Source organism: Pimephales promelas, chromosome 12, assembly GCF_988280905.1.
Source record: "Pimephales promelas chromosome 12, fPimPro1.hap1.1, whole genome shotgun sequence".
Lineage (NCBI taxonomy): Eukaryota > Metazoa > Chordata > Actinopteri > Cypriniformes > Leuciscidae > Pimephales > Pimephales promelas.
In genome coordinates, this window is record NC_142780.1 from 14400346 (window position 1) to 14424335 (window position 23990).

The 23990-nt window shown below is 37.9% G+C and overlaps 4 protein-coding genes and 1 non-coding gene across 5 annotated transcripts; 4 read left to right on the forward strand and 1 right to left on the reverse strand.

The window, feature by feature from the left end:
* Nucleotides 1-53: 53 nt before the first annotated feature.
* emg1 (EMG1 N1-specific pseudouridine methyltransferase) lies at nt 54-2439 on the forward strand. The gene is made up of 5 exons (XM_039694439.2): nt 54-234; nt 324-425; nt 1127-1268; nt 1728-1936; nt 2026-2439. The coding sequence occupies exons 1-5, from the start codon at nt 85-87 to the stop codon at nt 2137-2139; spliced, it is 717 nt and encodes a 238-aa protein (XP_039550373.2). The 5' UTR covers nt 54-84; the 3' UTR covers nt 2140-2439.
* A 1027-nt stretch (nt 2440-3466) lies between these two features.
* LOC120495031 (uncharacterized) lies at nt 3467-7547 on the forward strand. Its single transcript, XM_089117538.1, has 8 exons — nt 3467-3938; nt 4414-4531; nt 4655-4895; nt 5085-5361; nt 5463-5640; nt 5742-5818; nt 6228-6357; nt 7418-7547. The coding sequence occupies exons 1-7, from the start codon at nt 3642-3644 to the stop codon at nt 6261-6263; spliced, it is 1224 nt and encodes a 407-aa protein (XP_088973664.1). The 5' UTR covers nt 3467-3641; the 3' UTR covers nt 6264-6357; nt 7418-7547.
* A 2805-nt stretch (nt 7548-10352) lies between these two features.
* Nucleotides 10353-11259, reverse strand: gtf3c6 (general transcription factor IIIC, polypeptide 6, alpha). The gene has a single exon (XM_039694445.2). The coding sequence runs from the start codon at nt 11170-11172 to the stop codon at nt 10612-10614; it is 561 nt and encodes a 186-aa protein (XP_039550379.1). The 5' UTR covers nt 11173-11259; the 3' UTR covers nt 10353-10611.
* A 428-nt stretch (nt 11260-11687) lies between these two features.
* On the forward strand, nt 11688-22442 carry nop2 (NOP2 nucleolar protein homolog (yeast)). Its single transcript, XM_039694394.2, has 16 exons — nt 11688-11847; nt 12308-12435; nt 12770-12809; nt 12902-12960; nt 13048-13280; nt 13569-13782; nt 13882-14081; nt 14363-14452; nt 17034-17121; nt 17215-17355; nt 17578-17717; nt 17850-17939; nt 18073-18195; nt 21294-21391; nt 21511-21647; nt 21722-22442. The coding sequence occupies exons 2-16, from the start codon at nt 12330-12332 to the stop codon at nt 22165-22167; spliced, it is 2205 nt and encodes a 734-aa protein (XP_039550328.2). The 5' UTR covers nt 11688-11847; nt 12308-12329; the 3' UTR covers nt 22168-22442.
* Nucleotides 14152-14294, forward strand: LOC120495151 (small nucleolar RNA SNORA29). The gene has a single exon (XR_005625993.1). It is a non-coding gene; the product is annotated as a small nucleolar RNA SNORA29 (small nucleolar RNA).
* Nucleotides 22443-23990: the final 1548 nt, after the last annotated feature.

Genomic DNA, 23990 nt, shown 5'->3' on the forward strand with positions numbered 1-23990 from the left:
AGAGGCCGTCATCAGCGTGCGCCACTCTGAACAAACTCGTTGTTGTGACGTACATTTGATGTGTCGTAGTAGTTCTGTGTCAACATGGCTGCTCGCGCTGGAGAAAAGCGTGGTCTGAAGCATTTAGATGAATATGAACCAAAACCGGCAAAACACCTAAAAAGTCTGCACGATCAGATGACGGAAAAGCGTCTTGTTGTTGTTTTAGAAGGAGCGACACTTGAAACCGTAAAGGTAAAAGACAAGGAGGCTCGGTAGATAATAAACTTTAATAATATTTCTCATAACCGTATGTTTTAGCATTTAAACGTGTTTTTGTTCAGGTTGGAAAGACATTTGAGTTGTTGAACTGTGATCAGCATAAGAGTATGATTCTGAAGAGTGGAAGAGACCCAGGGAAGATTCGTCCTGATATCACACATCAGGTAAAGCTCTCCAGTGTTTGAAATGAATTGTTAGTTTTCACATACAATTTCTATAGTTTTAGTAAAGCATAGGTTTTAAAGTTATTTAAGATATCCCACTATTTTAATAAAGTTAACGTTACACCTTTTGCGTTGTTGTCAATTTGGACCAGGGCATCAACCGAGGCTTTACAAATGATGTCAGTTATGCAGCAGACTCTCTCATATATGTGTGTGTGTGTGTGTGTGTGTGTGTGTGTGTGTGTGTGTGTGTGTGTGTGTGTGTGTGGACACATGGGACACACAATGGGACACAAACCCATTTTTTGAGAAACCCTATTTTCTGCTTTTGTTTTGTTGCATTAGTGTTTTTTTTTCTGTTGTTAATGTAACAGTTTCAAATTGTAAAGATTTTTAAAAAGGGTGTAAATGTATTTACATGGTAATATATCACTATATCAGTCAAAACTGACATGTTTGCACATTTACTCATCATAAGTGAGAAGTTATCAATCAGATACAATATGGTTTTAGTTGAAAAATACAAAGGTATGACCGTTTTAAAAAAAAACGTACATTCCACGATGTCCAAATGGTATGCAGGTTTTGAATGCATTATGAAGGTTAAAAGAAGAAAACAAGCCATCTTCTAATGATTTTGACACTGAGATTTTTATTTGTACCACATCTGTCCCCTGAATGTCACGTCTGCTTACCCACAGTGCCTGCTGATGTTACTGGACAGTCCTTTGAATAGAGCTGGACTGCTGCAAGTGTACATTCACACAGAGAAGAATGTTTTGATTGAGATCAACCCACAGACAAGAATTCCTCGCACCTTTCCAAGATTTTGTGGACTGATGGGTAAATTAACATGCAGGCTCCATTTGCACATCGACTGTAATGTAGTATTGTTACGTGTTACACCATTTTAAGGTGATGTGACGTAGTTAGTGTAATTACACGAATAAGAACTGAATAATATTAATTATCTACATGCATTTACAATATGGTTATGTTTAGGGTTAGTTACTTGTAACCAACATTTGGCGGGAGGGGGAGTCTTTATTTAAATAAACAATTTAAAGGGAATTAAAATAGGCTAGTTCTAATTGTAGTTGTGAGCTGATCAATTTACAGCTTAGCTTAGTATAGCCATTAAGGACTTGGCCCATGTTTTTGCCCAGGAGTGTACATTATTTGATATCATTATAGTAACATGTACATCTTAAAATAAATTGTTACCTTATAATGCAAAAAAAAAAAAACCCTGTAAAGTTGTATGTAAATTAATTTAGTTTTCTACAATTTGTCGTCCTGTAGTCCAGCTCCTGCACAAGTTGAGTGTGAGAGCAGCGGATGGCTCTCAGCGTTTGTTGAGGCTCATTAAAAATCCAGTGTCGGACCACCTGCCACCTGGATGCCCCCGATTTTCCACTTCGTTCAAAGCAGGAGATGCTGTATGTCCCAGAACAATCGTCCCTAAAGATGGACCTGCCGCTGTTGTCATTGGAGCATTTGCGCATGGAGCAGTGAGTCTAAAGTATACATGCATGCTTAGAAATGATTTCATGTTCAAGTAAATCAGCATACTAAATTCTGTTTCTCAATCCTGATGTAGGTGGATGTTGACTACACAGAGAAGACCTTGTCCATCAGTAACTATCCTCTATCTGCAGCTCTGACCTGTGCCAAGATGTGTTCAGCGTTTGAGGAGGTCTGGGGAGTCTTATGACAAAACCAATCTAATATGAACTGTCCTGTTTCTGCCTGATGAGGGAACAGACCTTTGGACCGCATTCTGTGTGTATGCGTTTCATATGTGACGTCACAACAGAGGAGATTATTTCATGTATTGTAACACAATTTTACCACGCTGAATTAAACAGTACTCTGCTGTGGTATTAAGCCTAAAGCTTTTTGTATAGGTTTACACAGATTTGCTTTTAAATCTGTTCCTGATATGTAAAACAACACTTTTCCTGGTTTTCTCCTTGCAATAAAATAGATGTTCAAATTCTCTTTTACAAACCAGGCACTTCAGCTTTATTCTTATGTTCTTTAACTTAAAATGTTACTTACATGTTTTTTTTTTTTGTTCTTCTTACTTGGTTTGTTCTTTATTTCTTTCCACAGTTGGCACATTTCCTAACAGGTCTGGTTTTTTTTTTGGTTTGTTTTCTTGCCTCAGATATGGTATGTTGGCGATCTATAGGTTTTGGCAAATTGCTTTTGTAGTTTTTCTATTATTTGATTTTTTCTCATGCAACACAGTTACAACAGCATTATTTCTATTTTCAAGAGGCTAAATGTTAATATGTTCACATAGGAAAATAACTTGGAAATAAATGGAGTAGTTCACTTTAAAAAAAAAAAAAAAAAAAAACTTTTGCTGATAATTTACTCACCCCCATGTCATCCAAGATGTCCATATCTTTCTTTCTTCAGTTGAAAAGAAATTAAGGTTTTTGATATAACAATATAATGGACTTCAATGGGAACCAAATGGTTCAAGGTCCAAAAGACTGTTTCAGGGCAAACTGTTCAAAGGGCTTTAAAGGACACCAGACGATGAATAGGGGTCTTATCTAGCGAAACGATCGCTCATTTAAAAAATTAATAAAAAAGTTTAAGTTTTATAAATGCTTGCTCTGTTCTGTGATGAGAGTTCGTGACTCCTGTTCATCTTTTTTTCGGGTCATGATTCGAAGGGTCCTACTAGATAAGACCCTTATTCATCGTCTGGTGTCGTTTAAAGCGCTTTGAAGCTGCACTGAAACTCTCATTTGGACCTTGAACCGTTTGGTTCCCAATGAAGTCCATTAACCTTAATTTATTTTTGACTGAAGAAAGACATGGACATCTTAGATGACATGGGAGTGAGTAAATTATCAGCAAAAGTTTTTTTCAAAAGTAAACTACTCGGTCCCCTGACATGAAATTTTCGCTTTCTGAGGTTTTTTAACATAAATATTAGTTCCCCTAGCCGTTATTTGGTCCCCTCGTGTCTAGAAATTTCACTCGGTGTAAACTGAGTTTTTGTTATCTTTCTCTGCCTGTGAGAAAATGAGATCTCAGACGGGCTGATCTTCAATCTCCCCTGTATGACGTAATACGGGGGAAAGGTTACCTCCGCCCTCTCTGCTTAGAGGAATTTGACCCGCCCATGAGAAAACCATGGAGAAAACGAGCTAGGAAGTACTAAATGCACGCGCAATTTTTGTTTATCCTAGAGAGATGGCGTTTGACCGATCGAAGCACAAAAGTTGCTCAATAATTGACTGCACAAATGATCACAGAAGTGTTTTTTTACTTCCTTCATCCAATCCCCAAAAGGATCAATGGTTAAATTTCATTTACTCTGGGAATGCACCGACACAACAACACACCAAATATTTGTATGTCTGCGCCAAACATTTCACAAACGACTGTTTTCACAACATGGGTCAGTTCAGAGCTGGGCATGCTAAACGTCTGAAACTGAAGTCTGGATCAGTACCAACTGTCTTTGACTCACCTACAAACCTTGGACAAGTAAGTCAACTAATTATATAACAGTGTTGTTTTACTATTTATGGTTAGCTTGCTTGTTACAGGTAGAATGTGGCTGTAACATTAGCTATGCAGCTAACAGCCGAGTTACTGTCGCCAATGTAAAGGTAAATACTAAGATAGCATCAGGTAACGTTATGTGTGGATACACACACTCTAACGCAAGTGTTGTACGCTTCTTTGTTATTTGGATATCCGTTCTCCTGTTGGTGATTTGTTAACAAAATTACAGACGTTTCAGATCTTATGTTAGGCACAGAAAATATTTTTCCCCCGTGCTATCTGCACAGACTTGGCTAATGAAGCTTTATGATTCTAAGCACTAGTTTTCAAAATATACGATGGTAATATAATGGTAGCCTACTCAGTAAACATTCTGATCTTATGACAAATTGCAATTGTACTAATACAAAGTAATACAATTGAGTACTAATTTGACCTTATGGTTTCTATGTAGGCCAGCACATCAAGTGCTTGCATTCAGCTGCCTCTCTCAAGGGATGTTGCCTGCCAGACAGACCACATGGAAACACGTAGCTACCAGCTATGCAGAAAAACAAAATTTAGAAGTGAAGGTACCTGCCACCTGCAAATGCATTTACTTTTGATGTAATTAGTAAGTATTCTGGCATTTTTTCTTTGTTTTCATTATGTGTTTTCATTAGACTTTCCATTGTAAAAATTAATTTGGGCCGTAGGTGTCCAGGCAACTGTCTCCTGCAAAGACTTTGGAGTTGGGACGTCCGATGTAGACCCCCTGTGGCTGCCATCAACACCTATAAAGAGACCAGCCAAAAGACCTCGTCTAGACCTTGATGAACTGCTCGAGGACAATCCATTGGAGGGCAGCTCTATAGTGGAAGTTTCAAAGGGATATGATTCCACTTATGATCCTGCAGACTCCATCACGGGAGCATCGTCATACTCTACACAACAGTCGTAAGTTACTGAGTGTTTATTCTCTTTGAGACTGTTGCTGTTTATAGTATTTCTTTTAGGATTGGTTAAATGCATAACAATTATTAAACAATTCGAAAAAAGGGTGATGGTTTACAGTACAGTTAACATGAAAGTTCAATCGGTTTAAATGAAAATGTGTTTTCTTTCTTTCTTTGTGGTCTGATATAGAGACGATTCAAGCACTCCTACCCACAACAGCAATAAGTACATAGTGTACGAGAACTGCATCATGGACTTGTTTAATTTCTGTCCAGTCTGCACACGGGCATGTGATGTGAAGACCCAAAGGCTGGGGACATTCCTGTCTGTGAAGCAGCGGTGCCCCCATTGCACATTTTCAAGACATTGGAATAGCCAGCCTATCCATGGGAGCGTGCCGGCTGGAAATCTGCACCTTTCTGCCGCCGTGTACCTGAGTGGGGCATCTTTCATACAAATTGAAAAGGTAAATGATGTGGACCTGCATTTTTTTTTTTTTTTTTTTTTTACTGACTTACTTCAATTTAGATCAACTTACATGTATTATGTATCCACCTACACTAACAGGTCTTCAATACAATGAAGCTACAGTTGTTTAAGTTTAGAACATTTCGCCGCCATGCCAGATCTTTCATTGAACCCGCAATTTTTCACCACTGGAAAGTCACACAGGATGTGAATCTGAAGCGGCTAAGTCAGGAGGAAAAAGTTATACTTGGTGGTGACATGAGAGCTGACTCTCCAGGTATTAAACCTTTACTGAAATAGTATAGTAAAAAAAAATTCCAGACATAATGCAAAAGTATTGAATAGTGATTACTAATGTCAATCTTTGAACAAAAACAGGGCACTCTGCAAAATATGGGAGTTATACAATGATGGATCTCAAAACTAACACCGTTGTGGACATTCAGTTGGTTCAGGTGAGTTGTCAAAAAAAAGTGTTTAAAGTGGTTATTGACAGTAATTTGAAACTCAAAGTCTATAATGCATGTTATATTAACATATTGTTTTTCTGTGTTAAAGGGATAGTTCACTTTGAAATTAATTTTTGATATGTTTTAGCTTATCTCAAGGGCATCCGAGATGTAGGTGTCTTTGTTTCCACAGTATTTTTAATTTTGACATTTTTCCGTCAATCCGTTCTTGTCTATCAGTCAGATAATGGAGGTATATGGTCACCACCTCAAAGGGCATGCACAGAGAAGTCCAAATTAAATATGATTTAATGACTCATAAATGTAAGTACACATTGATTGCCTGAGACACGAAACGAGCGGTTTGTGTGAGGAAACAAACAGTATTTATATCGTTTTTACCTCTTGTTAACAGCCATGTCCAACTGATCTGAATCAGATGTCCAACTGAACCGAACTGAACCGTGTCCAAAGTTCCGCCGGAAGTGATCGCTTACACCGTGTCCTAACTACACGCAACGTGACGCCGCGAGACGCGATAAAAGGTATCTTTTCCATGGTAATCTGAGTTTTTGTCCTAACCAGACGCGACGGTGACACGCGAAGTTTCTAAATTAGAAACGGTTCCTATTTCTGCGATGTCGCGGCTGACAGAATGAAGAAATTACACTGGTTATGAGTACACATTATTTATTTTTAGTTAAAAATAGGTCACTGTGCCACAAGCGATAACGGATAATGTACCTCAGATTTTGAAAGCATGTAATATAGCGTTCAAAATTAATTCTATGCAAACTGTACTTCATAACAAAATTAGTCAATGAGTATATTTTGTTAATGTTTTGATTTTTAATGTTATTTCTTGATTTGATTATGTCCTTACCCATTTCCAATGCGAGTGCGGGCCAGCAGTGCACTTTCACAGAGAGACTCTGCTCACACACTGTTCTGAATGCGTGGCGTCTCACAGTCACGTCGCGTCTAGTGTGGACAGACACACTTGCTGTCGCTGGAATTTTATTGCGTCGCGTGTAGTTAGGACTCAGTGTACGTCACTCATTGTTTACACAGAGATTTTCGGAAGTGTTTCCTTTCACTCAAGATCTAAACATATTTAGATATACGGGAAACCGCAATGGAAGACGATTTCGATATATCTAAATATGTTTAGTGAAAGGTATAACTTCTGAAATCTCTGTGTAAACACTGAGTGACGTCGACGCGTAAGCGATCACTTCTGGCGGAACGCTCTGACATGGTTCAGTTAGACATCTGATTCAGTTCAGTTGGACACGGCTGTTAACAAGAGGTAAAAACGATATAAATACTGTTCGTTTTCTCACACAAACCGCTCGTTTCGTGTCTTAGGCCATCAATGTGTACTTACATTTACGAGTCATTAAATCATGTTTAATTTGGACTTCTCTGTGCATACTCTTTTACGTGGACCCCCATACCTGCATTATATGACTGATAGACAACAACGGTTTGACCTAAAAATTTCTCAAAATACTGTGGAAACAAAGACACCTACATCTTGGATGCCCTTGAGGTAAGCTAAAACATATCAAAAATTAATTTCAAAGTCAACTATCCCTTTAACAGAGCAATGAGGTTGGTGGTAGCTGCTACATGGAAAAAGAGGGCCTGACGAGGAGTCTAGCATTACTGGAGTCGCGTGGCATCAACCTTGATTGCATTGTCACCGATCGTCATCCAAAAGTACAGAAGTTCCTCAGGGAGAGAAACATAACCCATTACTATGATGTCTGGCACATGGCAAAAGGTATTTTGTCAGCGCATATATGGAGCTGCTTTATGTCCATTAAATCATACAAAATCAGTTTTGCTCCAGCCTTTTCCATTCTTTTAATTATTAGTGATATCTTTTTTTTTGAGAAGGTCCCAATGTTATATGTTTTACTAAAACATTTGGTGAAAAGACTTGTCCTTACTTTGAAACTGAGACCCTATGAGTAAATGTTATCAAATGCTTTGCAATTGATTATGAAACACTATAATAGAGAAATCACTTAGTTTATGAGCATCTTAATTAAGTGCAATTTGTGTTTTCATTGTAGGACTTTCAAAGAAACTCGAAGCAATTAGTAAGCAGAAAGATTGTGAGAAACTCAAAAAGTGGATGAAAAGCATCAACAATCACATATTCTGGACTGCAGCTAGTTCAACGTCCGAGCCAGAGAGAATTGCAAAGTGGAACTCAATCCTGAACCATGTTCAAGATATCCATACACATGAGGATCCTCTTTACCCCGAGTGCGAGCATGCAATCCGCAAGACAACTGATAAGAGTAAATGGCTAAAAGCAGGTATTTCATCAATATACAGGCTAAATGTCAAAACAGTAAACGTAAAACTACACATAGTTGTGTAGTCGCTTTCAAAAAAATTACCAGATCGTTATTGTAATATTCTGTACTACATTGTTTTCTAATATATGTGCTACTGTCTGCAGATTCTCAAGCTTTCAACAAGTTAGAGAAGTTGCTAACAAACAAAAGAATGCTGAAGGATGTTGCAAAACTGAGCCCCCACCACCAAACTTTATCATTGGAGGCTTTCCATGCTGTCACCCTTTGTTTCGCTCCCAAAAATGTTGTCTTTTCCTTTATTGGAATACTGTGCAGGTAAAAGAAAGTTTGTTTTCTGAGATATTTTATGATACAGTGTCCATAAGTATTGTTAATATTAAAGGTGCTGTATGCAACGTTTAGCGACCTCTAGCGGTGATGTTTCAGAATGCAACAAGAGCGCTCGTGCTCGTGCTCAATCTCAAGAGCGAGCAATCATTCACTACCAGCCACACGGAGACTTTCAACGCAACACGAAATTATCACACATGCTGGAAACTAATGTAAACTCCCACTGCAGGTACAATAATAGCCTACTTTTATCAGCTTGACGTTGAAGTAATGCTCTGTGCTCGTACCATGATCAATCATAATGTTACAATAAACTGCATTTAGCCGACATGTGATGTTATATAGCATAAGCCATTTCTCGAACTATTCGTGTATCTTTCACAATCAGCAATGTCAACATAGGTGAATGTATAATATGATAATGAAAACGGTTAGTGAACTAAACTGAACAGTTTCAGTGTATCAGTAAGATCGTAGGAAGTAACAATACTGTACTGAACGTGTCTGGAAATGTGTATAAACAATATGGTAGTGGGATGACGCCATTAGTCAGTACGTTAGATCTAGTAAATAAAATAAGTTACATACTAAATGTTATACTAATGTTATCCTGGAACATTCTTTTGTATCATGTCATGTTTCATGTAGTTTACCTTGCTATTTCACTTGAGTTTACTATGTTGATCCGCGTTTTCATCCGGAGTCGATCAGATTCACGTTTTGCCTGACGAGCTTGAGCAGATAAAACTTTTTTTTGTTTTTTATATTTATGTGGAGTTTGTGTTTGAGTCTGTGCTGTGCTGGAGGCAGGACGTTTTGGGGGGGTTATCAGACTCCATGTCGTCAGCTGAAGTGCCGTTGTTCGCATGATAGACTGTAGGATGGAGAGGTTCGGGACTCGGGAGCGCGCATGCACGTCACTTCTGATGGATTTCGCAGGAAATCCGACCCGGAGACCTCGCATATAAATAACAATATTGGCCTTCAGAGTTAATGGCAAAACCCGAAAAGTGGATCGTTGCAATGTGTTATTACAACCCCTTCAAACACAGACAATAAAAAAAAGGATTCATTTTATAAAAATAGTTACATATAGAACCTTTAACACATTTGTCTTGTATTTCCAGGCTCTACCTGGCTGCTATGCATTATAATGAAAATGCAGAAACGCACGAAGGTGTACCTATCTTCAAACTCCCATTTCCGAAGGGTAGGAAGGGAGAGTGCAGAGTTAAAAAGACAAAGCTGACCTTTGGTAAGGCTTAAAATCAATTCAAGCAACACATATTTTGGAATTATCTAATGTATTTGTAATGCATAAATTAAATACCAAAAAATAAATTGCATACAAAAAAACATAAAAGCAAAACACAATCAAGTAAACAAAAAAAAAATGTTTGTGCTTGTGTTTTATGATACAAGGTTATGTTGCTGACATGATGGACCTAATTTCTGAAAAAGTCTTTGTCAACCCTACACCATACAACGATGCGCTGTTGGCCATGCCTGTCCCAGAGAACCCATCAGCATAGTATAAAAAGCCAGACAAGGAGGAGGTCATTGCCAGCTTTGTGTCAAGGTTCAAACAGGTTTTAAAACCCAAAGTAGTGGCCTTCCTCATCAGGAAGCAATGAACAGATGCGCAGGGCCACACATGCTGGAATAATGACCCGGATTCTGCGACCCGAATACCAGTAGCGACTGAACATAATTGATATTTATCATCGTTTGTATTATTAAGTTTAGGTTTGTATCTTCAATGCTTGTTATTTGATAAACATTTTTAAAGTTTATATTCCCTCTGATGTAATTAAATTTTGACACTGTATAGAATGAAAATGAGGCACAATGTTTTAGGTGGAATAAAAAGTCAAAACTCAAGACAGGACTTTATTTATTATTTTATTAACTTATGTAGAGAGTAGAAGAAAGATATGTTAAGATTGAACAATAGATAGATAACAATAGAACAAACGATAGATGGATGGAACAATAGAGTACAATCGATAGTTAGAAAGATAAAATGATAGATATATTTTTCATAGGACAGACATCCATACTACAAAATGCAAAACTTTTATTAACCGGAATATGTACATGACGCAGAATGTACATTGTCAGAAATCAAGCGGTCTCTCAAGAGCCATCGTCCTTTTCTTCTACAGCCGCCAGTACAGAAGAAGTGCTGGCGTTCATCGGCTCCTCGGTGGAGTTCTCCAGAAGAGTCTCCTCCAGTTCATCCGCTGATGCCTCGCTCATCTCTGGGTCATTGCAATCTTTAGATTCATCAAGCGCCGATTTCTCTGTGTCTATCGGATCCAGGTAGTGACAAACTGCGCTCTTGCGTCCGAACTCCTCATCGTGGAGAGCCAGTACCTCTATGCGGTTAGAGACGGGCTCGTCCTCCTTCCTCTCGGAGAGAAACGTCCGCTGCAGCATCAGCTTCTTCATTGTGTGACATTTGTATTTAAGGGCTGGTTTAGAGTCTGCACCATTCTCTTCGAATAACACACATGTTCCGATGGCGTCCTCGTATTCTCCAGCGAACAGATACCGGCCCACCTGCATCATGGGCTGCTCGCTGTCGATGTCCACTATCTTACATGTGCTCTGCCGACTGGACAGTAAATCAGAGCCGATCATTCCAGACAGTTCTACCACAACTAGCTGCTCCTCCTCCTCCCATTCGTCCTCCATGGCAGTTGTGTTCACTCAACCCTTGAGTTGAAGCTCTCTCCAACAACTTCAAGTAGCGAATTTCTTTCGCAGAATGTGCGCGACGGAAGTAGTAATGCGTGCGATTCATTTACGCGAATCGGTTCTTTCGAACTGTTCGATTTTAAGAATTGGTTCAAAGACGATAATGTTTACATAACGTACACTCGCTGCTAAATAATAATAATAATAAATACTCGCTAAATAAAGGTCTTTATTGCAGTTTCATATGTCCTAGTTCATTTTGTTGCAAACAAGCTTGAACCCTTAATATAATTGTCATTTTACGTCAGTAGCCTACTTAAATTATTTTGTCAAGAAACTTTTGTGTATATTTAAATACAATTTAAAACAGGGTTTAATATATGTGTGTTTGTGACATTCGGCTATTGAAGTAAATTAATTTTACCTGGAAAAAAATGAAGAGGGGAAAAAAATATCCACCGATTTAGAAAAGATCCGACTCCAAAGAATGAATGGTTCAAGAATCGGGCATCGCTAACAACTTCCGGAAGTCCAACGTGTGCTGATGAAGTCACATGTGCGCTAGTTCACGGCAGCATGAGAGACACATGGCAACTTTCGTAAATTAAATCTACAATTTCTTGGAGTGTTCTAGAGATCGGGATAATCGCAAGAACTTGTTTTTATTGAACAGTAAGTATCTGTCGCTTTTACAGTTACTACTTTTGTATCTTAATCGGTTCACAGTAAACAAACGTTAGTCACGTAGTTTGCAGCGTGCTAGTAAATTGTGCGCAACATGTTTTTTTTATCTTAACATGATATTGAATTTACAACAATAATAAACATAATTGGCCTGCATTTTATTGACAGAATTAATAGGAGCAGTAACCCATTGTTAAATTGTGGAAGCACCATCACGCTTCGATCTGTCAACCAAACTGCCGATTTTGCAAGTAAAAGTTGTATTTGTTCCGATTACAAGCCATACATCTATTTTAATACCATGCAAGCTTTGTTACATGAGAGTGATATACAGATTAATGAAAGCCACATGGGTTATGGCAACCCACATGCTGTACTGTTTTTTTATGTTTCTAACCTTATAATAATCATGTTTTTACTTCTGACCAAATATGTTTTGTTACCCCAGAACAACTTTGTAGGTGTCAATCATGGGCAGGAAGTTGGATCCCTCCATTAGGGCGAAAAGAGGACCTGGACGTAAATCCAGGAAACAGAAGGGAGCTGAAACTGAGCTTTCCAAATTTTTGGTTGATGGTAAATCACACATGCTTGATAATTCCATGTGTGATTGAGATATATAATGACTATATATGCATATATTCTAACCCGGGGTTCCCCAAACTAATTTCTGGAGGGCCCCTGCAGAGTTTAGCTCCAACCCTGGGCCTGATCAAACACACCTACCTGTGAGTTTCTACTGATCCTGAAGACCTTGATTAGCTTCCTCTGGTGTGTTTGATCAGGCCCAGGGTTGGAGCTAAACTCTCCAGGGACAGTGGCCCTCCAGGACCGAGTTTGGGGAACCCGGTTCTAACCAATTTAACAATGTATTAAATAAGTTATAACACTGGTTATCTTCTGTTCACAGATGAGGGGCCTAAAAAACTTTCAAGCAGAGGAAGAAAACGGTAAAATTAATTTTAATTCCAAAATTAATTAGTTTTTTTTTCTTAGCTTTCTGATGATAACTTGACATTTATTATTATTTTAATTTCGACAGAGCTGTAAAGAGAACTCAAGTGACCAAAAAACCCAAACAAGAGGAAAAGCCCAAAAAAGGTATATAAAGGATTAAAAAAAATAAACTAAAATGGAATAACTGTTTATAAACCATTGAATTTGCAAATCAATTCAAATTTATTGCAGGATTCTCAGATGAGAATAGTGAATGGCTCAAACCAGCACAGAGGAAACGAAAGATTGAACAATGTGAGGAAGATGAGGACAGCGACAGCCAGTGGGAAGATGAAGATGATGATGATGATGTTGTGAAGGGCTTAGATCACAAGGGAATGGTGGATGATGACGATGATGATGAAGAAATGGTGGATGACTATGGTGCTGATGAAGGGGATGAACAAGACAGTGATGGAGAAGAGGTATGAAACAAACATTTGTATGGAGAAAATCTTGACCTTTTGTGCAGTATGTCAAATATCTCCATTAAACATACTGATGTCCTACTTCTTTTGATAAATTTGAAGTTCGGGAGCACAAAACACTTTATCCCACAATGGAGTGTGTTTGACTTTACATTTCTATGCATATCTCGTCAAAATGTACATCGTTACTGTATTATACTATATATTTTAATTTAAGAAAAGTCTGCATTGTATTCCAAGCATAGCCAATTCCTAATTGTGTCCCATCATCCTTTGCCGTGTCAGCTTCTGCCAATAGAGAAAGCTGCAAGAAAACAGAAAAAACAAACAAGCATGAAACCAGAGAGTGATGATGATGATGATGATGATGACGACGATGATGATGAAGAGGAAAAGAAAGATTTAAAGGAAGATGAGGAGGAAGAGGATACTGTGCAGGCAAATATTGATGAGACTGAACAATTCAAACTCCCTGCTGCGGCTGACAGAGCCAAGGAAGGTAAGTCCAACTTTTTTTTGTCATCAAACTACAGATTTCCACAGCCTCCCAGATTTTGTTTGATCTAGAGGTGTATTCCTCCGTCTCGCGTGTGTGTAGGTCTTTTACTGATGGACTTACAGACCATCCATCAGAGGATCAAAGATAATGTGGATGTGCTGTCTCACTTCAGTGAGAAGAGAGAGGAAGGCAAGGAAAGGTCAGAGTATCTCTCACTGCTGCGCTCTGACCTCTGCACCTATTACAGCTACAACCCTTTCCTCATCAGCAAACTCATGGACCTGTTCTCTCTCTCTGAGGTGTGTGCTCTTGCTTTTAGTCTGTAATGAGTAAATTGGCATGATAGCTGTTATTGCTGAAGTGTAGATGCTTCCTGTTTTTAGTACCACCCATCTGCTTCCTCACAAGGTGTGTGGCTATGCTAACAGGATAAAGCAAATGTCTGTCAAGATCTGAAGGGTTGGATGGCCACACTCCCTCCACCTCTATATGAATTGACAGTACATCTATATCGGAACAAAATTCTTTGTTCAACTTTGTGTGCGTTTATTGATATACAAATACAAATTTTCTGTTTCAGCTGATTGATTTTCTTGAGGCCAATGAAATTCAAAGGCCAGTCACCATTCGAACCAACACCCTGAAAGCCAGAAGGAGAGACTTGGCTCAGGTCTGGAAAGTCTTCTTTTTTCGATCTTCTTCCAAAAATGATGTGACATTTTTGTTTAAAGGCCCCATTTATGCCTGGGTTTTTGATCGAATTGTGCTAAATGATATGGATTCCAAAACATGATCCAATTACTGAAACCTCATTAGAGCTAGTGAAAAACACATTACCACATCGAATTTGTTAACCCTCTGGGGTTCTTCGGGTCAATAATGACCCGAAGCGTTTAAATAAAAAAATGTTAAAAATCGTAACTTCATCGGAGTGGTCCGAAACTTGGTGACTTTAATGGTACTTGGTATATGAACACCCAAAAAAATTGGGGACAGGATTTGAAAAGTCTAAGTGATCGTAAAAAAAATTGTCACACCAGGACCTTCGGGTCAAAAATTACCCGCATAGGAAATGAATGGTAAATTCGCAAAAATGTGTAAATACTGAGTTTTTTTGTGCGTACAATCTACAAATCAGCAACGATCTTGAAAAAAAGCACACAACAGTGAAGTGGTGAATCTATAAAACATCAAGAGTGCAAAACAGACACATCCACACACACACCAAAAAATTCAGATGTGTTTTGCATTTTTAAAAAGCTCAGTTTGTCCACGAGATGGCATCCATCTAATTTCAAAAATTGCTTTTACTCCAAAATGAAATACAGCTTTAAAAAAAAAAAAAAAATTGTAAATATTTTTTTGTGTTATATTCAATGGGGGAAAATTTGGTCATAATTATTGCATTAATACTAATTATACATTTTTGTATTTTTGAAATTTTCTAAGAAATTTTTAAAAAAAAGAAAAGAAAAAATATTATAAAAAACAAGTAAAAAAAATTAATTATGATTTTCTTTTTTTAAATATGAATCCCGCCCTTTGGGTCAATTTTGACCCAAAGTTCCCGAGTGTGACTGTTAAACAAAGAACCCCAGAGGGTTAAATCCACCTGGAGATCGAAAAGTTAATGGCCATATGGTAAACGCCCAGGTTGTGTAAGCGTACTTTTAACGTAAACAAGTTCCAAGTTACTTATTACTTGCGTGCAACTAAATATTTTTGCTGACACCTACTGCCGTGCGTGCAGCATCATGCAAAAATAACAATTTACAGAAACGGATGCGACTGTGAATGCGTTATTCGTAGTGACCCATGATAGATTATATATTTCTCACTTCCATCCTTGAATGAGCAGTTTGCAACATTGCGTGATAAACAACAGCACTGGTATTAGAAAACATTCAGCGGCACATGCCACTTTAACACAGACATGACACAAACTGACATGTTTGAAAAAATATTACAGACTTTAATGTGTTTTATTAAAATTTATTTTAGAATATCATTAAATTAGGCTTTTTATTTAGGAATTTGTCACAGTTATGTTAGGATACATTACCATAGTAAGTCTTGGGAGCACTTCGACTCGGCCCATATATATCTATGGACTCGCGGCAGTAATATCATCAAACCTCCTGAAAAATCCTCTCCCTCCTCTCCCTCTCCAGAGTGATGATATTATTTGTAAATGTATTTGCGAGAAACTGCTTTATCAGCAGTGTGTGCACTTGCACGTGCCTTACCGAGGACTTACAAGGACTTCCAAAGATACACAACAGCTACAAGTGTATGCATTATGGACGCACTATAAACAGGATTTACCCTATTATACTTTATCGACACAAATTGATAAGTTAAAGGAGTAGTTCACTTTAAAAAAAAAACTTTTGCTGATAATTTACTCACCCCCATGTCATCCAAGATGTCCATGTCATTCTGTCTTCAGTTGAAAAGAAATTAAGTTTTTGATAAAAACTTTCCAGGATATGTATTTTCTCCATATAATGGACTTTACAGGTAACCAAACGGTTCAAGGTCCAACAGTGCAAACTGTTCAAAGGGCTTTAAACGACACCAGACGATGAATTAGAGCGAAACGATCGCTCATTTAAAAAAAAAAATAACAAAGTTTAAGTTTGTTCAAATGGTCACCTTGCTCTGTTCTGTTATGCTCGTTCGTGACTCTCCTGTTTGAACTTGTTTATCAAAATGAACGAATCTTTTTTTTTTGTCATTTGGTTCATTCAACGAATAAACGAGTCACGAGCGCGCATCACAGTCTTATTAAGGAGAGCTGAGCTCCCCCTTAGTTCGCACCCTGCAAAATAGTGAACTTTCATTCCATGCCGACTTTAACGCTCATTTTGAGTACTGTATACAGTCACAAAATCTGAGACAAGTGGTCACATGAGATGCATCTGAGATTCATTTTAATACATGCTTTTTAATTGGCATCTATAGTTCGATAAATAACCATTCTCTCCCACAAAATGTTCTTTATCGTAGAAAGATTCTTTGGATTTTGAAAGTGTTATTCTAAGAAAAGAGGTGCTTTTCAGACTTGATCACAGAAAGGTGCTTTGGGGAACCAAAAATGGTTCTTCTTTAGCATCACTGCGAAAACCCCCTTTAGGAACCTTATTTTTAAAGAGATTACCAAGCATCACGTCTGACCAAAACGGAAACAAACCCAAAATGCAATTGACGCATGTCAGTCTGGTTCTTATGGCTTCTTTTTTTTAACACAGGCTTTGATTAACAGAGGAGTAAACCTTGATCCATTGGGGAAATGGTCCAAAACGGGGCTGGTTATCTACGACTCTTCTGTTCCCATAGGTCAGTTCCAGTGTCATTTCAAAATAACATTGTTTTTCTTCGTTCATTTACTGGTTATTTTAGGTGTTAATTGTAATTCTCTCTTTCATACAGGAGCAACTCCAGAATATTTGGCAGGCCAGTACATGCTGCAAGGTGCATCATCATTTCTTCCTGTAATGGCGCTGTCTCCTCAGGAGGGGGAGTCAGTGTTAGACATGAGTGCCGCTCCAGGAGGCAAGACCACATATATGGGTGAGCATATGCTTCTCCATGGCAGTCACACCAACTGCTGTGTTTTTGTAAAGTGGCTCATCTCAGAGTCTTTTTGTTTTTTGGCACAGTCGGCACCAAAGAATAAAAGCCATGTAGAAATAATGCACATGATTGCCTTTCTACAATGTTGTGTTAAAGTAAGCATCAGGAAATGATTCTGGAGTGTCTAAAGCCAAAATGTGTATCATTTGTGTGATCCAGCTCAGCTCATGAGGAACACGGGCATGATTGTGGCTAATGACGCAAATGCAGAGAGACTGAAGAGTGTGGTGGGAAACATCCATCGTCTCGGTGTCACTAATGCGGTCATCTGCAACTATGACGGCAGACAATTCCCAAAGGTCCACATTGTCCGGTTTTCATTTTCTGTCGTAAAATATTTTGTTTTCTTTTTTTTTTTTTTTTCCTGCTTTGATTTTGGCATCATTCCCCTAAGCAGAGTCTAATCTGAGGCGTTTCATTTTATGTTGTAGGTGATGGGAGGTTTCGACAGAGTGCTTTTGGATGCTCCTTGCTCCGGCACAGGAGTCATTGCCAAAGATCCAGCTGTTAAAACCAATAAGGTGATTCTGTTCTGAAAGTCACCTGTTTTCATTCTTTTGGCAGTTTTTAAAGATTTCCTTCAGCCTATTCTGAAGGATTTTAGTCTTTGCACGTCCTCCATTCAGAATTGTAAAGTATTTCTCTCTTTCTCAGGATGAGGCTGATATTCTTCGCTCGGCTCACCTGCAGAAGGAGCTCATCCTGTCTGCTATCGACTCTGTCAATGCTGATTCTTCAACTGGCGGATACCTGGTTTATTCCACATGCTCTATTATGGTGAGTTGACCAAAACTGATTCTTTTATTTTAGTCTCTGACATTCAGTGTGTGCAGAACATATCTGATATTTAAGTCTTATTTGTTGCACTTTGTTAACTGAATGGTAATTTCAATAAAACTGCAACAAACTATAATTTAGGTCTATAGATGACTGGGGGAAAACTTTTAAATATGTCATTTTGGTGATCAAAGATAAGTTTAAAAGGATAAAATTAACAACAGGGGGACTTCAAACCTAATTTTTCCTTTATATAACTAAAATTTAAAGTAGAGCCCGGCTGATATGGATTTTTGGGGGACGATGCTGATAAAAAAAGCAAGATACCGATATATATTGGCTGATATTATTTATTATAATACAGTAGCAATATTATGTATATGTATTATATTACAGTACCAGTCAAAAGTTTGGACACACTTTCCTATTGATGTGTACAAACTTTTGATGGGTACTGTATATAGAATACACAGTAAAATCAGAATAAATATAAATGTTTTGCAATGATCTCTCAAATGTGGTGATCAAACACTTGTGTGACAAAGATATGTAATGGAGGCAGGGTGAATGATAGAATGAGAATGATACATTTGAGCTGTAACCAAACTAGTTTGCATTACATATTATATTATAAATACTATTGCATAATCTTCACTAACGACATTGTCTTTTACTTTAGTCATGTTATATAAAACAGACTTTGAATCAGTAAATATTTCAAAAGTGTCACTGACACAACTTTATTATCTTCTATTTTTAGTCTTAATTCGCAACAGCTGTTTATCCGAGATGCGAAAAAGCACCCGTATACAAAGCAGAATGGGGCATTAGTTTACCGTCGGAGATCACGCAACACATTTTAATCAACGTTTTGTCAACCAATTGCCTGGATTTAATAAACAAGAAGTAAATATTAGCAGACAATAGATAATCTCGACACCTGCGCGTGAACTGCAAATTATCTCATGAATGAACCAAAAACTCAGTGTATAGACCTGAGAACAATTCAAAACGAAAGACAGACTGATGCTGAAATCTGTATGAAATGTGCATTTCTCTCTGGTGTGTTCACTGAAGATCGCGTGTCAGCGTTGTCAACTTTGCAGCGACACTGACGGAAAACTCTTGTTTATTATTAGTATTCACAATTAGTGTTGTCAAAAAACTCGGTACTTCGGTACCAAGTCGGTACTAAAAAAAAAAAATGTTACGGTACCAGCTTTTCTAGGTACCGAATACCAGGTTCGTCCAGTTCTGTTCTAGACGCGATGTCTGAAACGTGCACAGTTGCGTCCTCTTCATAACGCTGATATGGCTCTCTCTCTCTGAATCCACTTGTTGAAACGAAAGGAGGAAAGAGCCACATATGGAAATGTTTTGGATTAGGCTAATGTCACGTTGCCATAAGAGGCCGATTACATGCAAATTCGCAATTTCAAATATAGGCGTGATTCAAGCGCGCTCCTAATAAAAACTCGTTGGCGTAGCAACGACAGACGCCGCGTGAGAGCAAGCGCTTTGGAAAGAATAAGCACGCGCAAAAATATAATTAAAAAACACGCGCGACATGTGAACGTCCTCTAAAGTGCTTTCGGGGTAGTTTTACGAGTACATGAGCACAGTAGTATCTACCCGACACCAGAGTACTATGGTATTAGTATTGTCATTTAATGTCAGTGCCAGTTCTAGGCGTATTCTTGCCTTTATAACTCAGCAGGTTTAAAAAGCCTTTTTAAAATTAAATATGAATTCAGTTTTAGATTAATAAAAGGACAGTCAAGTCAAATAAAACATGTTTTATGGTAATGCTACAAAGATACCATTCATAAACATTACTTGGTTATCAACGCATTGAGTGAACAATATATTTTTACAACATTAATTAATGTTTGAAAATGTTATTTATTACAAACACCTGATTGTTAATGTTTGTTCACTTAATTCATTGTGCATTAAATAAATAATGGATTAAAACTTTACAAACAACTTTAAAAATGTGTTAGTGTATAATATTGTTTATTTTAGGTCATTTTATCTAATCTTTTTCTAAAGTGTTTATAATACAAATGTACAGTTTCCATACTTGTAACCGTGATAAACACTTAAATATATGTAAATTTAAACTAAGCTTTGGTACCGAAATTGGTACCGAGAACCGTGAATTTTAACTGGTATCGGTACCGAATACTGAAATTTTGGTATCGTGACAACACTATTCACAATCATTACAGTTGCCAGTTCTTTGTGACAGCTTTTATGTGCTTTATTGGCATCACCACCCTTACATGAATCACCGTACCCACATTTTTAAAAAATATTAATTTATCGGCCATTATAAATGCCGATACCGATAGTTAGGAAAATCCCTATTATCGGCCGATAATATCGGTCGGGCTCTACAAAAGTTGGGATTGGTATAATTATTTCATGCAAAATTAATCAAAGCGTTTTAAAATTAATTTTTAACAGCCATTACTCTAGTCTTAAGTGTCACATGATCAATCTAATTATCAATGTTGAAAACAGTTGTCCTGTGTAATAACATTATATTGACCCCAAACTTTTGAACGGTAATGTTTGACTTTTCAAGATTCTTCAAATGTTAATATCTCACATTTTATGAAAATATTTGTGTCTCAGAGGAGACTGCAAGCCATTCGTGTTTGACGGGAATGACCAATTCCTTAGTGGCCAGCAATCATAATACTTAAAAAATCATACCCTGAACATGGCTTTCCACATGATACGTTTTTTGGCCTGAAAATAATAACTGCTTGAGGGACCTGAAAGTGTTAGAATCTACAATAAATATTTGACTGACCTTTTAGGTCACCAACAACAAAAAAGCAACATATGAACTATATCTTGTTGGAGTTGGTGAACCTTTTTTAATTGTCTGATTTGACATGGACTGACTCAGATATGGTATTTTAATCCAGCGCTATAGTGCAACATTTAAAGGAGAGGTGGAAGAGATGGATGGACAGTAATTGTATGAATACTTGTCTGAAAACCTACTGAAATGTCTGGATGATTGCATTTTATATCCTCCTAAATATTCTCATTTTTAAGTGAATTTCTTATTGTCTTCCCCATAGGTGGAGGAGAATGAGTGGGTTGTGGACTATGCTCTGAAGAAGAGAAATGTTAAGCTGGTCCCTACTGGACTGGACTTTGGCAAGGAGGGATTCACCAGGTAATGAGGTCTTACTTGAGATCCATCTACAATAATAACGGCTGTACTCCCAGAAATTGAGTTACGCGAGTGAGTTTGCCAGAGAAAGCGTATCAATAATGCACATCTCTTTCCCACAGATTCAAAGAGAGACGTTTCCATCCCTCTCTCAAACTGTCTCGCCGATTCTATCCTCACTCCCACAACATGGATGGGTTTTTTGTGGCCAAGCTAAAGAAGGTGTCTAACACAATCCCTACTGCAGCAAAAGAAACAGGTGCGTAGTTATTTCCCATGGTTTCCACAATTCGTTTTTCTATCTGATGTTTATGTTTTGAACTTATTTTTCAGAAAATGAAGTAGAATCTACAAAAATGGAGACTGCAGCCTCATCGAAGCAGATCCAAAAGCCAGAATCTAAGGAACAGAAGCCTGCTTCAACTAAAGCGAAAAGCAACATGGGCAAGAAGCAGAAATTAAAAGAGAACAAATCTGAGACGCCCATCATCACAAAGAAAGCTGGAGTGAAATCGGAGAATAAGAAATTTGCTGGTCCCAAAAAAGCCAAAATTGCCAAGTTGGATGGTAAAACTTCCCAAAAGGTTGGGAAACCGGTCAAAAATCAGAAGGTAAAGGAACTGAACGGAGATCCAACGAAAGAGGGAGTAAAGAAGAAAAAGGGGAGCCAGTTTGAGAAGAAAAACAAAATGAAAAAGAAGAACTTGAAGAAAAGAATGGGGAAAAACAAATTTAAGCAGTTAAAAAAAATCATTGGACAAGATGAAAGTGGCCAGTGAGATTCATTGCTATGAATTGACATGGACCTGTATGCTCATTGCTCAGGACTGGGGTCCGTCAGTGGTTTGACACCAATCCCAGCCTGCTTTTGGGGACTCAAAGATCATCCTTCAGAAATGTACACAATGATTTAGTGTATTTATCTTGCTTCCCAATACTTTTGTCAACCTTATTGCTTGACCGTGAGGTTTTCTTCAACCTTGTGGTATGTGTTATAAATGTACACAGTCTGTTTTAATGGATTTTGTTTTGAATAAGAAACATTTAACTGAAATGCTGCAAAAGAGTATGTGGTCTGTTTTCTTTCCTCATACCCAATTAAAGAGAAGGTTTCAAAATGGGTATGGTGTCTGAAAAAGCGAAGTCTGAAACCTTAATGTGCTTTATCGCCTTCCCTGGGAAGAGAATATTAACATGACCTTTCCTTTCAGCCTTTCAGAACATCACCGCAGAAATCAGATCAAAAACTGTTGAGGTAGAAGAGAAACTTTCCTTTGAGCCTGAGTGCATCACGACTGCTATACAGCAAAGCCTATTGACTTCACTTTTCACTTCGCTTAGCTCCCGCCACAGAACATTTATCAATGTGCAAAGTTTTCTTTGGGTTCAAATGGCTAAAACGTTCAGTAGATGAACTTCAGCTATGTGCGATCTTTCTTCCCACCCTTTTGGCTCAGTGCCCGTGTAGTCATGGTGACGCACTTATCGTATTGTGCATCGTGAAGCCCTGAGCTCGTAACCCCTGAACTGCAATGTTTTCTCTGCTTGCATGAGATCTCCACAAAAGATGGCCCAAAACACCACAATTATCACCACTTGTTCCTCCCAGAGCTGTTAATTCTGTTGAAATGAAGTGCATGTGTAGGCAAAGCGTTCATTTTAATCACATTGCAGTGATTGCATGTGAGGAGATAATTGAAGGTTGTGCCTGAAGGGTAAACGAAGCCATTCAGCAGGCCTGTGGGTAAAGGGTTTTTGATCAGACCGGTTTGACACCCCACTGATTAAGTGGTATTGTAGAAGGATAATTATCATGATCACCTGAACATATGATTGCAGAGTGTCCAGTCTATCTTTAATAAGAACAACCACTCCTGTTTTGTACTCTATAGATGAGTTTTCGCTTCTTGTGCATCTGCAGTATTTTCACACTAACTTTCAATTTTTGGGGAGATGCATCTGACACGCTGTGAAAGTGTGCACTCTTGATTTGTTTGTTTTTTTGCAAAGCAAGGACCATACTTTATAACGTTGCACATTCTTAAAACAATAATCATATTTTGGTAAACTGTGCATTACACATCCTTAATTCATATTTGTAAAACAGCAGGTGAAGTACCTGGATGACCTACTACTTCTGATGAGATTCTGAAGTGTGCTTCTAGTAGACTATCCCACAAAGCGGAGAGTTGACTTGACAGTAAAGGCAAAGTTGTTTTAAGGCCCTTCAAAAAGAATGGTATATATTTTCTTTCTCTTTGTATTTTTATCAAAATGGCACAAGATTATCCAATTCAAATCATTATGAAAAGTTTTGGGTCAAAGTAACCACATAGTAGTCTGATTATATTACATAAAATGTGTAATGTAATACGTTACTGACTACATTTTTCATCATGTAATTTACAATCAGTAAGGGACTACAGTAGTACTTAAAAATGGTAACATGACAAATATATTGCATCCAGATTCATGATTCATACTACTGATATATACATATAGAACTTTTTATCAGTTGAAAATACATGATGTAAAAGTACCTACCTATCAAGAGATGTGATATTGGGTGCAGCCACAGTCATGAGGGTCGGCAGAGGTTTTC